The sequence below is a fragment of the Chiloscyllium plagiosum genome, chromosome 15 (genome assembly GCF_004010195.1).
Source record: "Chiloscyllium plagiosum isolate BGI_BamShark_2017 chromosome 15, ASM401019v2, whole genome shotgun sequence".
In the NCBI taxonomy this organism is placed as follows: Eukaryota; Metazoa; Chordata; class Chondrichthyes; order Orectolobiformes; family Hemiscylliidae; genus Chiloscyllium; species Chiloscyllium plagiosum.
In genome coordinates, this window is record NC_057724.1 from 61,440,690 (window position 1) to 61,454,901 (window position 14,212).

General features: G+C 42.4%; 1 protein-coding gene across 8 annotated transcripts in view; it reads right to left on the reverse strand.

Annotated features, from left to right (window-relative positions):
• col4a5 (collagen, type IV, alpha 5 (Alport syndrome)) overlaps positions 1 to 14,212 on the reverse strand; it is a 251,079-nt gene that overhangs the window by 112,438 nt on the left and 124,429 nt on the right. For all 8 annotated transcript variants that reach the window (XM_043705032.1, XM_043705031.1, XM_043705036.1 and 5 more), the window contains 6 exons: positions 9,428 to 9,469; positions 5,529 to 5,619; positions 5,392 to 5,427; positions 4,365 to 4,529; positions 1,669 to 1,761; positions 112 to 201 (listed from right to left, as the gene is read on the reverse strand). In XM_043705032.1, the coding sequence (XP_043560967.1) occupies positions 112 to 201; positions 1,669 to 1,761; positions 4,365 to 4,529; positions 5,392 to 5,427; positions 5,529 to 5,619; positions 9,428 to 9,469 (517 nt within the window). The remainder of the gene's footprint in view (positions 1 to 111; positions 202 to 1,668; positions 1,762 to 4,364; positions 4,530 to 5,391; positions 5,428 to 5,528; positions 5,620 to 9,427; positions 9,470 to 14,212) is intronic.

Below are 14,212 nucleotides of genomic sequence, written 5' to 3' on the forward strand. Positions count from 1 at the left end.
ACAGCCAGAAATTTTTCCCGTCCTCCATCTTGGATGATTTCCTTACTTTAGCAGCACAACAAAACCAAGAATATTCTAATACACAAGTTCCTCGTTGCTCTGATGTCGTACCTGGAAGTCCATGTGGTCCTGGAGGTCCTGGTAGACCAGTAGCTCCATTGCCAGTACCAAAACAGTTAAAGCATGTGTCTCCCTTATCCCCTATCAAGTCAAAGGGGGAAAAGAGAGTGTTAATAATGTGTAAAAGCTATTGAAACCTCTGGATCTCTAAAATCTTCTATCACATCATAGATAATTCTCTGAAGTAAATGAAATGGTTAAGTGTGTGAAATTTTCATACATTGTTCTTTTTAACTATGAGGAACACCATGCAGTTGGATTAGAGATTCTCTATTTATGACACTTGGGTTACATGTAGCGATACATTTTGAACTACTGGATGAAACATATTTAGTTACTGATGGCGTGATCAATTTGAGGTGGCATATTAAAATGATTTCAAAAGGAACATGTTGCACACTATTAAAGGGCAATAGTACTGATTTGCTAAATAGTCCTGCTGGCAAAACCTATACAAACCATGAGTTCAAGACACTCAGCTTAAGCATATCATTGTTTTAATGTTTCAGATTCTGATCCCTCTTCCTTCATATCTGTATGATTTTTGAACAATGAACTTTATTGATAGATGCACATATTATTAACAAATAGGCCCTTCATTTGATAAAGGTGGCAGCAAATTCAATGAAAGAAATAAAATACTTAATTTATACCATGTACAAGTTGTGATTACTTTCCTGAATCATCAGTGAATACACAGTGACATAATATTTAACCAATTGTAGATTGTGCTAATCCAAAGCAAACAAAAATAATTCCCATTATGGAATGGACAATCACAGCTCCAATCATGAGGAACTGCTTAGAGCTGCTGGCCATAATGCAGTATGGTAAAACATGCTAATAATGTCAAGGTCGCAATGCAATCCCTGTACTGGCCAACATTGTTGGTTTCCAAGCCCAAGGAAGTGGCAGCATTGTAGCAATGTCACTGGATTAGTAATCTAGAAACCAATGCCAATGTTCTGGAACATGGGTTTGAATCCCACCATGGAATATGACTGTAACAGATGGTGAAATCTGAATTCGGTAAACAGCCAGACCAAGGGCAAACATGTAATTGCTGCTAGTTGTCTGTAAAATACCCGGTAATTCACTAATGTCCTTCGAGGAAGGAAATCTGTTGTCCTTACCTGGTCTGGCTGACATGTGACTCCTGACCCACAACAAAATAGTTGACTCTTACTAGCCCACTGGGCAATATGAGATGGGCAAAAAGTCTAGCCTAGCCAATGACACCTGCATCCCAGGAACACACAAAATATAATAAATATTATCCATGCATTTCTAACACAGTAAAAACAACAGTAGCTTGATATTACTCCTACAGGTGGATCACAATCAAGGGACATAATCACCAATGTTCACAAGTTCTAGAAATATAGCAAATTGGGCAATGCTTGGGTACGCCTGTTTGTAAACTGCATTTTACTTTTACTGCATAGTGTCCAACTATAGATTGGTGTGACCTGATGTGGTAAATACAGTCTTTCTATGGTAGAAGCTGACTGATCAGAACAATGCAACATGTGCATAGGAAAGTCTTACCTTTCAGTCCTCTCTCTCCTGCAAAGCCAGGTGCTCCTGGTAAACCTGGTGGTCCTGGCTGCCCTGGCTGACATTGCAACCCAATGCCTGGACCTAAATAAATTAAAGGATTAATTTGAAACTACTGTTGCACTGAAAATTCATGAAGCAGACATTTCATAGATTTGACAGCCAAACCTATGTAACTCATTTTAGGATATGAACTGTATCTTACAAGTTGCGTTGTAAGGAACTGTCTGGTAAAATGTGTAAATTGGCTTTCAATCACCAATTATAATATTATAAAAATCGCACAGAGGCTCTAGAGAAGGGTTAAAAACATGATTTGCAAGAATAATACAGATATGTAATAACAGTCAAGAACAGGCTGAGTTGGGAGGTCGGGTCATTTGACCCAAAACGTTAACTCTGATTTCTCTTCACGGATGCTGTCAGTCTTGCTGAGTTTTTCCAGCAATGTCTATTTTTGTCTAAGGACAGGCTGGGTTGTTAAAACATGATGAATTACCAAATAGTGTCATTGAAAATTTGGAAAAATTTGACAGGTGTTTGCAACTGTAAAGGAGAGAAAACCCAGTGGCAATTAATCGAAGATCACCACTGAAGAATCAATTTGGGAACTGATGAGGAACTTGCTACTGCAGGAAGTGATTGAAGTGAACACTGTTGATACATGTAAGGGGAAGCTGGATAACATAAGGGGAGAAGGGAATAGAGCGAAATGCTCACACAGTTATTTAAGGACTGGAAGAGGTTTAAATCACAGTGACCTTGGTAGCTCTACCATAAGTTACAGGAAAATTTGCAACTTGCCCCACACAACTTTCTGAAGTTTCACACTGTTTTATTGCTGGCTGCATTTCTTGTTTAGAGACCTCTTTCAAGTCTGGTTAGATGTTTCGTGCAGCAGGTAATAGATCTGATGTTCCTTTCCTTTAGTCAAAACTATTGTACTTCATTGAAGGCAAAGATGTTAGTTGCCTTCAATGTTTCTTGGCATATTAAATCATTCATCCTTCTCAAAAAGAAGTGTCATATTTTTCCTGATGAAGATTCATGATCAGCAATCAATGGGATATTATTACAAGATGGAACTTTCATCAGGTTTCTTCCATTGTAATTTTACACATAAAACATGTCAACATAAGAACACAGGACTTAGGAGCAGGAGAGGGCTATTTGGCCCTTCTCGCCTGCTCTGCCTTCAATAGATTACATTACATTACATTTACATTACATTACATTACAGTGTGGAAACAGGCCCTTCGGCCCAACAAGTCCACACCGCCCCGCCAAAGCGCAACCCACCCATACCCCTACATTTACCCCTTACCTAACACTACAGGCAATTTAGCATGGCCAATTCACCTGACCTGCACATCTTTGGACTGTGGGAGGAAACCGGAGAACCCGGAGGAAACCCACGCAGACACGGGGAGAACGTGCAAACTCCACACAGTAATAATACAGTAGTTGATCTGGTTGTTGTCTCAACACTATTTTCCTATCTGCGCTCCATAACCTTGGACTCCTTTGTTTATCAAAACATCATCCATTAGCTGGCAGCATTATCACCCCCTTGCCAGAAAGAACTGTCTTCAAGTCTCACTATGAGACACATCTAAACTGACTAACCGGTGCCCACACCACTTCCCTCACCTCAGTCCAAGGCCCCAAGGGATCCTTCCACATCATGAGAAATTCATCTGCACCTCTACCAATATCATCTACTGCATCCGGTGCACCCAGTATAGTCTCCTCTACACTGGGGAGAGAGGACGCTTTCTTGCGGATCGTTTCAGAGTACATGTCTGGGACCCCCGCACCCACCAATCCCACCGCTGAACACTTCAACACCCTCTCTCACTCCGTTAAGAACATGCAGGTCCTGGGCCTCCTCCGCCGCCAAACCGTTACCACCCGACGCCTGGAGAAGGAACATCTCATATTCCGCCTTGGGACCCTGCAACCACACAGGATTATTGTGGATTGCAACAGCTTCCTCATTTCCCCTCCCCATACATTATCCCAATCCCAAGCCTCCAACTAGGCACCATCCTCCTGACCTGTCCATCACTCCCCCTCTGACGTATCACCTTCTCCCTCACCTTCATCCATCTATTGCTTTCCCAGCTACCTCCATCCCATTTATCTCCCAGCCCCGACCCATAAGCCTCTTTCCTGATGAAGGGCTTATGCCCGAAATGTCGATTCTCCTGCTCCTCAGATGCTGCGTGACCTGCTATGCTTTTCCAGCACCACACTCTCGACTGTGATCTCTAGCATCTGCAGTCCTCACTTTCACCAAATCTAAACTGATGCTTTAGTGCAAGAATGAAGGGTGTTGCCCTGTCAAGAGTTAGAAATTATGCTAAACTTAAGCTCCAGCTGCCTGTTTAAGCTGACATAAATGATCACATGGGATTATTTAAAGAGGAGAGCGTCTTTGAACAGTCAACATCATCCACAAATTGGTCATTTTATGCAAAATAATCTCTTGTTTTGAAATTGAGCAGTGAATGTAGAATATAACTGATTGTGAGTGCCAACAGGATGCCCTGAATATTGACTATCTGAAAATACAACTGTTGTCTTCTCCAGAGGAAATATTTCTTTATGTGGATCTGGTGTGGAATGTATATAATTACTTATTTTAGCCCATGTGTGACTAATAATAACGATGTATGTAAATTTACCTAAATGCCCTGGTAGACCAGGAGGGCCTGGAGGACCACTGGGACCTGGACGACCAATTGCTCCTTGTGGACCGGGCAGTGCAAATCCAGGAACGCCTTCTTCCCCTTTCTGACCTCTTTCACCTGGGAAACCCGGGGTGCCTGGTGATCCTATACTGGGCTGACCTGGTATAAATGATGAGAGGAAAAAAAACAGGTTTAATTTTCACAGTGTCAAAAAAATCTTTTGATCTCCATCTTGAATATGTTCAGCCACTAAATATCGAGAGCCTTTTGGGGTATAAAACTGTAAACTGTGTGAAGGAATTTGTCCTCTTTTCAGTCTTAAATGCTGATCTCTTATCCTATGGTAGTGACTATAGAGTTTACGCTAAGGGAGCCATCTTCAGGTCATGCTATCAAGAAGCGTAAAGTTGAGAAAATGGAGTTAGTACCAATTAGCACTGATCTAAATGGATGGCAGAGCAGACTGAAGGAGCTGAATGATCTACTCTTACTCCTATTGTTGTACTGATGCCAATCTGCATTCAGAACAGCAAGTGATGCCACGCTCCTTGGATGTGTTAAAATGTGAAGCCAATTGTACCAAACATGTTCTAATCTCCTTTCTCAGTAGGCCCAGGTTCCTACTGGAAATTTAGGATTTGCAAATCTGAATGGTCCTCACAATGTAGCTAGTGGCAAAACAACAGATTCTGTTTTGTTTGATGTTACTAAGTACTCACTGGAAAACAAAGTTGAGAACAAAAAGAATTCAGATCATTTAGTGGATAAATTTTAAAGTCTTGTGTTCTACCAGATCTGAGCATATCTTGACATGGATCTCAGCTTCAGTGTTGATGGGATTGTCTATGGCTGGCAGGAATGATTTGTTCTTTGTTTGAAAGTGTTAGTGTCATCAGCTTCTAGCTTTTTCAGTTAAGCATGTGACAACCATTAGAGTTTGCATGCACTCTTTTAAGTATGAGTTGGGAAAGCAAGAGATGTGCCTTTTCAAGGAAATGTCCCAATGATTGCTGTATCTCACCTGGAGGACCTGGTTGTCCTGGTATCCCTGGAAGCCCTGTAAGAAAAGAACCAACAGGATAGTACACAGTCATTTTGAAGGAAAACTTTCAATGGGAAGAATATGCATGCTTTGCAGTATTAAAAATGTTTAGTAACCTGGGGGACCTCGATCGCCTTTTTCTCCAGAAGCACCTGGAAAACCTGGGTCACCTTTTTGTCCAATTGTAACACCCGGTCGTGGAAATGTCTGCAACAAAAAAAATTGCAATAATTAACAGCAATACTGCATGAAGATTTAAGAATTTAGCAACCCAATGTCATCAGCTGGAGTGAATGATATCATGGGTTAAATGCAGCAACAGTGTTACCCCAATAAATGTGCGTGAAAATTATATTTTGCTGCTTCTAACAAAAGTTAATCAACTGTCTAAACTTCTGTGGTGACGTACGAAGTGAGGATTCAGTCAACTTCTCACATTTTCTATTGGTTCAGCTGGACCTTTCTTCCAACCATTTGGAAAGAACTTAATCCACATTGTTATACTAGTTGCAACATTACAAGATCTTGAAATGATTCCCTGGGGTAGACAGACAGACTGCACTTTTCGTTGATATTGGGATAGAATGTGCATGATGTCAATGTATTATTTAGGTGTCTTTTTGGTTATTTTTCATTCAGTCAGGGTCTCTCTGGCTGGGCCAGCATTCATTGCCTGTTCCTGGTTGCCCCTGAGAAGGTGTGTCGGGCTGTTTCTTGAACCACTGCAGTCTGTTCTGAGGGTAGATCCACAATGCCATTAAGGGGGGAATTGTAGGATTTTGTCCCAACAGCGTTGAAGGAACGACATTATATTTCCAGGTCAGGATGGCGAGTTAATTGGTGGGGAACTTACAAGAGAGAGGCAATGGGCTAGTGGCATTATTGCTGGATTTGTATTCTAGATTTCCAGGTAATGTTCTGGGGACCTGGTTTTGAATTCTGTCACAACAGTTCATGCAACTTGAATTCAGTAAAACATCTGGAATGGAATCTAATGGTGGACAGCGAAGAGGGTTCCCTCAGATTACAACAGGATCTTGACCAGATGGGCCAATGGGCTGAGAAGTGGCAGATGGAGTTTAATTCAGATAAATGCGAGGTGCTGCATTTTGGGAAAGCAAATCTTAGCAGGACTTATACACTTAATGGTAAGGTCCTAGGGAGTGTTGCTGAACAAAGAGACCTTGGAGTGCAGGTTCATAGCTCCTTGAAAGTGGAGTCGCAGGTAGATAGGACAGGGAAGAGGCGTTTGGTATGTTTTCCTTTATTGGTCAGAGTATTGAGTACATGAGTTGGGAGGTCATGTTGTGGCTGTACAGGACATTGGTTAGGCCACTGTTGGAATACTGCATGCAATTCTGGTCTCCTTCCTATCGGAAAGATGTTGTGAAACTTGAAAGGGTTCAGAAAAGATTTACAACGATGTTGCCAGGGTTGGAGGATCTGAGCTACAGGGAGAGGCTGAACGGACTGGGGCTGTTTTCCCTGGAGCGTCGGAGGCTGAGGGGTGACCTTGTAGAGGTTTACAAAATTATGAGGGGTATGGATAGGATAAATAGGCAAAGTCTTTTCCCTGGGTTTGGGGAGTCCAGAACTAGAGGGCATAGGTTTAGGGTGAGAGGGGAAAGATATAAAAGAGACCTAAGGAGCAACCTTTTCACGCAGAGGGTGGTACGTGTATGGAATGAGCTGCCAGAGGATGTGGTGGAGGCTGGTACAATTGCAACATTTAAGAGCCATTTGGATGGGGATATGAATAGGAAGGGTTTGGAGGGATATGGGCCGGGTCCTGGCATGTGGGACTAGATTGGGTTGGGATATCTGGTCGGCATGGACGAGTTGGACCGAAGGGTCTGTTTCCATGCTGTACATCTCTATGACTCTATGACTCTAATGGTGACCAAGAATCCATTGCTGATTATTGCAAAACACCATTTTTTCACTGAGGTCCTTTAAGGAAAGAAACTGCTATCCTTAACTGATCTGGCCTACATGTGACTCCAGACCCACAGCAATGTGGTTGATTCTTAACTGCAGCCTGTGATAGGCTATAAGTTCTGGCTTAGCCAGCAATACCCTCATGCTACAAAAAAAAAGTGGCATTCCCCTTATAGATGGAAGTGTCCAATATTTTGGAAGGTGCAGTCTATGGAACTCTGGTGAATTTTTGCAGTGCATCTTGTAGATGGATGAACACTGCTGCTACTGAGCATCAGTGGTGGAGGGAGTGAATGTTTGTGGATGTGGTGCCAATCAATTGAGCTACTTTGTCTTGGGTGGCTTGGATTTGGATTCTTGAGTGGGAGTTTTGTGAGAATAAGTTTTTTTTTAACAGGTCAGAATGTCATTTGGAACGATGACTTACATGCATAATTTCCAAGAAAACATGATGCTGCAGTTAAATGCTTGGCTTGACCCCTGTACTGGTAATGCAAGGAATGTTTGTACTGCTGAGTTTATAACTGATCAGAAAACCACCAGCACAGCTTTTGAGTTCATTTCAGAAGATTCAGGAGTTCTGTTCAGGAGGGAGAACAATTTGTTACTAGCAGATGAATCAAGCTTTCATTTCAGGGAGCTGGTCACTGTAACTGAAAGGTTTAGTTTGTAGAGCCTTCTTAGAATTGAGAGCATTTCATCCTTCAGAATTCTGAAAGGTTATTGCAGTAGACTTGGGAAGGAATCATAAAACTGTCTCAGCATTCCAACGAAAAGGAACTGGGATGAGTCATTTAAATTAAATCTTAAAGAGCTGAGATAGCAGTGAAATCTCTCTGGAATTAAATATCTGTAAAAAGATAGTTTTGTGGAAAAGGCAGACATGTTGTTTTGCTGTTTATGTTAAGATCTTTCAAACTATCCTATTTTTACAACCTTGACCCTTTAAAGTTGTTTTGCAAAATAAACTTACTCTCTGTTGTTAAAGAATATTTGTAACCTCTTGGGAATATTTCAGTGACTAACCACCATAGCAGAGAACTGCAAAAGTTAACCATACGATTGATCAAGCCAGGTTTTATTCTGTGATCTGACTTGTCCATATTACCACCAGCTAGAATCATAATAATATTATTAATGAACCCTTTGCAGGTCAGATAGGTTGCAGCATGTGTACCTACCCTGGAGGATGAATGGAGTCTGTGTAGCACTGCTAGCTGTGACACTAGGCCAATTAATTCCTCTTCATATAAACAGTGTTCACTGCCTCAGAGCAACACCCGACCTTGCTGCATTAAAAGTAGACCTTTCTGCACTCAGTGTAAATCTGTCAAATTGCAAGCAATTCTCTGCTGCAGGTTTGTGACCCATTAGTATCTGCTCTTGCAACTGAAGAAGAAAAGGTCACAAAACCCATTACCCTGAGCCAGACTTAAATGCAGATTCTGGAAATGAAAAGGTACTTTATTAGACCAAAATTCCTACACTCTCATTTCTCTCTTTCGGTTTATATCGCATCCTTGAAAACTGAAGGTTTGCTCATCCTGCTTTATGCTACATTTTCATTCCGGTGCTTGGTAGATGGTCTCAGCAACTATCTCTGAAACTATAGAGACCAAGCTCAATCCTTTAGTGATACTCTGCACTACACGCTAGCTTACTGGGCTCACTGGCCTCGCTGCTCTTGGATTTTGTGTAACAGAATAGAAATATTTCTAATAGCTGCTAAAATACTCGCACCAGTTGCCACTGCTTCTAATTTATAACATAAATTTGATCATTTATTTGGTAATTGATAAGTTGAATATGATTGATAAATGGTGTATCCTTGCATGAATTTGCACGACGCGAGACACCAAATTGCCATGGAACGAGGGGCTTCCATCATTCTGTAATTCCATCAATTCTTGCCTGAAGTAAAACTTAAATTTCAGAGCTTTGTGAAGTGGTTAACAAGATCGACATTGTCCATTTGAGTTCACTAGTAAAGTATCAAGTTATGATGGCATAATTTTTTTATCCTTCATTAAGCATTTAAGGCAACTAGAAGGCAGATATTGGATACTTGGATACTTACAATGCCTGGAGGACCAGGGAAACCACGTTCTCCTTTCTGACCCTGTTTACAGATTAAATAAGACAAGGATATAAAAATTCTGATGGAAAACATCAGTTTTTGTTCATGAAATATCCACTCAGCTGCTATATACAAATGTTAAGATTTAAAGTGTAATTATTTTTAATGAGGTTGTTCATCTGTAGTTGACACCTTTCAATTCTGTTCATTCTCATATAATCCATCAACAGGATGGCACGGTGACTCAGTAGTTAGCACTGCTGTCTCATAGTGCCAGGGACATGGGTTTCCTCTGGATTCTTCGGTTTCTTCCCACAGTCCAAAGATGAGCAGTTAGATGAATTGGCCATGCTAAATTGCCCATAAGGTCCAGGAATGTGTAGGATTGCTGGATTAACCATGGAAAATGAAGGATTAAAGGGATAGGATGGGTCTGCATGGGATGTCTTTCGAGGATCAGAATGGACTGCTCCCACTCAGTAGGGATTCTGTGATCAAACCATTAACTTATTGCAAATTGCTATTTCTTTCATTAGCTCAATCCTCCACTCCAATCCGTTGTGTGTTTTTGATCAATTTGTCATTAAATACCAGACAACAATCTTTCTCCATTTCCGATATCAATGCTCTGTGCCATGGTATTCATGGATCACCCAGTCAGAGAGTGAAATTTGATTTAAAAAGGTAGAGCAGTGATTTCCCTTTCCTCACCTTTTTGGCAGAAAGGTACTTCATTCCAGTGTTGGCCAAAAACCAATGAAGCCTGCTCAACATTGACTGAGTTACAGGCAACCTTGACTTAGAATATTCAGTTTTTCATGACATTCTGAAACCTACAACTTCCAAAACGCCCATTTATATTTGAAATGTACAATGTGGGAAAATAAACATGAGTGTATACTTCAGGACACAATTTGAACAAAATATTTTAGTTTCATTTTGACTAAGGAGTCGCTTCAATAACCATGATGTTGTCAAACTGGTACCCACATTAACACATTCCATTATCTGTTTTAAAAGCCAAATGCTCAGATGTTTCAGGTTGAATCTAGAATTCAGTCCATTGTAGAGCCATCAAATACATGGTATATTTGTAAGTGTCAGCAGTAATAGATGTTGGGCTATGTGCTGAATTGTTACAGCACAGGAGGCAGTCATTCAGACTGTCGTGACAAACTGTCTAGGTAACATCCTCAGTGCTTGGGAGCCTCCTGTGAAGCGCTTCTGTGATGTTTCCTCCAGCATTTATAGTGGTTTGCCTCTGCCGCGTCCGGTTGTCAGTTCCAGCTGTCCGCTGCATTGGGTCCAGGTCGATGTGTTTGTTGATAGAATCTGCGGATGAGTGCCATGCCTCTAGGAATTCCCTGGCTGTTCTCTGTTTGGCTTGTCCTATCTATCAACAAACACACCGACCCAATATACCGGCCACTGCAACGGACAGCTGGAACTGACAACCGGAAGTGGCAGAGGCAAACCATTATAAATGCCGGAGGAAACATCACAGAAGCACTTCACAGGAGGCTCCCAAGCACTGAGGATGTTACCTAGACAGGGGACGAACGTCTGCAACACAAATTCCCAGCTCGGCAAACAGAACCACTACAACGAGCACCCGAGCTACAAATCTTCTCACAAACATTGTCCTGACAAACAGCAGGAATCAAACAAACAGCCAGCATGTCCACTCTAGATGTCTATTCCATAACTTCTGTTGGAAAGTGCACGAGTGTGGAACTGAATTGGGGACAGACTGAGTCATAACCTCATGGTGAACAGTCTGATATGCAGACTGGCCAGTTAGGGAACACTATCTCCCAGAAACAGCTAGCCCAGAAGGATTAAGCATCTTCAGATACAAATAACCATAAAGTCACAGTAATTTTTAACAATGAGGAATTTTGACATCAACATTCTGACAACATGCTGCTCCTACTCATGTTGTCCCTGACTCTTACACTTGCAAGAAGTGCGTCCATTTGCAGCTCTTGTTTGACCACATGACGGCTCTGCAGCTGCAGATGGACTCACTGTGGAGCATCCGTGATACTGAGGAGGTCGTGGATAGCACTATTAGTGAACTGGTCACACTGCAGGTTAGAATTGCTGAGGGAGACAGTGAATGGGTGACCAAAAGGCAGAGAAAGAGTAGGAAGGCAATGCTGGTGTCCCCTGCGGTCATCTCCCTCCAAAACAGGTGTATCGTTTTGGATACTGTTGGGGGAGATGGCTTACCAGGGGAGGGCAGCAATTGCCAGGATCATGGCAATGTTCAGAAGGGCGGGAAAAAGATTCGTAGGGCCATAGTCATAGGGGATTCTATTGTAAGGGAAGTAGATAGGCAGTTCTGTAGCCGAAAATGAGACTCCCGGATGGTATGTTGCCTCCCAGGTGCTCGAGTCAGTGATGTCACCGGTCGGCTGCACAGCACTCTGAAAGGGAAGGGTGAACAGCCAGTTGTCGTGGTGCATATAGACACTAATGATATAAGTAAAAAAATAAGATGAGGCCCTGAAAGCAGAATTCAGGGAGCTAGGAGAGAAGTTAAAGAGGAGGACCACAAAGGTAGTAATGTCAGGATTGCTACCAGTGCCACGTGCTAGCCAGGGTAGAAATGAAAGAATAGGCAGGATGAACATATGGCTTGACGGATGGTGTAGGAGAGAGGGGGTCAGATTTGCGGGACGTTGGGACCGGTTCTGGGGAAGGTGGGACTATTACAAATTGGATGGTCTACACCTGAACCAGACTGGAACTAGTGTCCTTGGGGGAGTTTTTGCTACTGCTGTTGGGGAGGTTTTCAACTAATTTGGCAGGGGCCTGGGAACCAGAAGAGAAGACTACTAGACGGTGAGGTGGACACTGGAGACTGTAAGGATCATGAAGTTAGCATTACCAAGGGGAAGAGTAGGCAGAGAGCAAATGAACGCAAAAGAACTGGCGGCCTGAAGTATAGTGGGTAAGGCAGATGAACTTAGGGCTTGGATTGGTGCCTGGGAGTATGACGTCATTGTGATCATAGTTTGAAAGTTGGAGGAAGGGTATGATTGGCAACTAAATGTTCCAGGATATGGATGCTCCAGACAGGACAGGGAGGGAAGTAAAAGGGGGGAGGAGTTGCATTGCTGGTAGGGGATGATATCACGGCTGTGCTAAAGGAGGACACTATGGAGGGCTTGAGCAGTGAGGCATTATGGGTGAAGGTGAGAAATAAGAAGGGTGCAGTTACATTGGTGGGGCTGTAGTACAGGCCTCCCAACAGTGAACATGAGGTAGAACAAATAGGTAAACAGATTATGAATAGATGTAGAGGAAACAGGGTGGTAGTGATGGGAGATTTTAATTTTCCCAACATTGACTAGGATACACTTAGCGTCAGAGGTCTGAATGGGGCAGAATTTGTAAGGAGCATCAGGAAAGTTTTCTCGAGCAGTATGTCAATAGTCCAACAAGAGAAGGGGCCATATTGGACCTGGTGTTGGGGAATGATCCAGTCTAGATAGTAGAGATTGCAGTTGGGGATTTCTTTGGGAATAGTGACCATAATTCTGTAAGTTTTAGAATAGTCGTAGACAAAGATGAGAATGGTCCTAAGGGAAGAGTACTAAACTGGTCCAAGGTCAATTATATCAAAATTAGGCAGGAGCTGGGAAATATGGATTGGACACAGCTATTTGAAGGAAAGTCCACATTTGATATGTGGGAGGTTTTCAAAGATATGTTGAAGATGGTGCTGGATAGGCATGTCCCTTTGAAAACAAGGGATGGGAAAGGCAAGATTCGCGAACCGTGAATGACAAGAGAAATCGTGCGACTAGCCAAGAGGAAAAGGGAAGGGTACATAAGGTCCAGGCAGCTAAGAACAGAACATGCCTTGGAGGAATATCGGGAGAATAGGACAAGTCTTAAACGAGGAATCAAGTGCATTAAAAGGTGTCACGAAATAGCTTTAGCGAGCAGAATTAAGGAGAATTCCAAGGCCTTTTATTCTTATATAAGAAGCAAGAGGGTAACCAGAGAAATGGTTGGTCCACTAAAGGATAAGGGAGGAAGGTTGTGTGTTGAACCTGAAAAAATGGATGAGATTTTCAATGATTACTTTGCATCAATGTTCACTGAGGAGAGGGACATAATGAATGTTGAGATTAGAGATAGAAGTTTGTTTACTCTGGATCATGTTGACATAATGAGGGAAGATGTGTTGGGTAGGCAAAGGATATTAAGGTGGACAAATCCCCAGGACCGGATGGGATCTCTCAGGTTGCTGAGGGAGGTGAGAGAGGAAATAGCTGCGGCCCTGACAGATATCTTTGTAGCATCCTTAAACACAGGTGAGGTGCAGTAGGACTGGAGGGTTGCTTATGTTGCCCCCCTGTACAAGAAGGGTAGTAGGGATATTCCAGGTAACTACAGATCAGTGAGCCTGACGTCAGTGGTGGGAAAATTGCTGGAGAAGGTACTGAGAGATAAAATCTATTTATATTTGGAAAAGAATGGGCTTATCAATGATAGGCAACATGGTTCTGTGCGGGGTAGATCGTGCTTTACCAACTTAATACAGTTCTTTGAGGAAGTGACCAAGTTGACAGATGAAGGAAGGGCTGTTGATGTCATATACATGGACTTTAGTGAGGCGTTTGATAAGGTTCCCCATGGTAAACTAATACAGAAAGTGAAGTCACATGGTGTGCAGGGTGTTCTAGCTAGGTGGATAAAGAATTGGTTGAGTAACAGGAGACAGAGAGTAGTAGTTGAAGGTAGTTTCTTGAAATGGAGAAAGGTGACCAG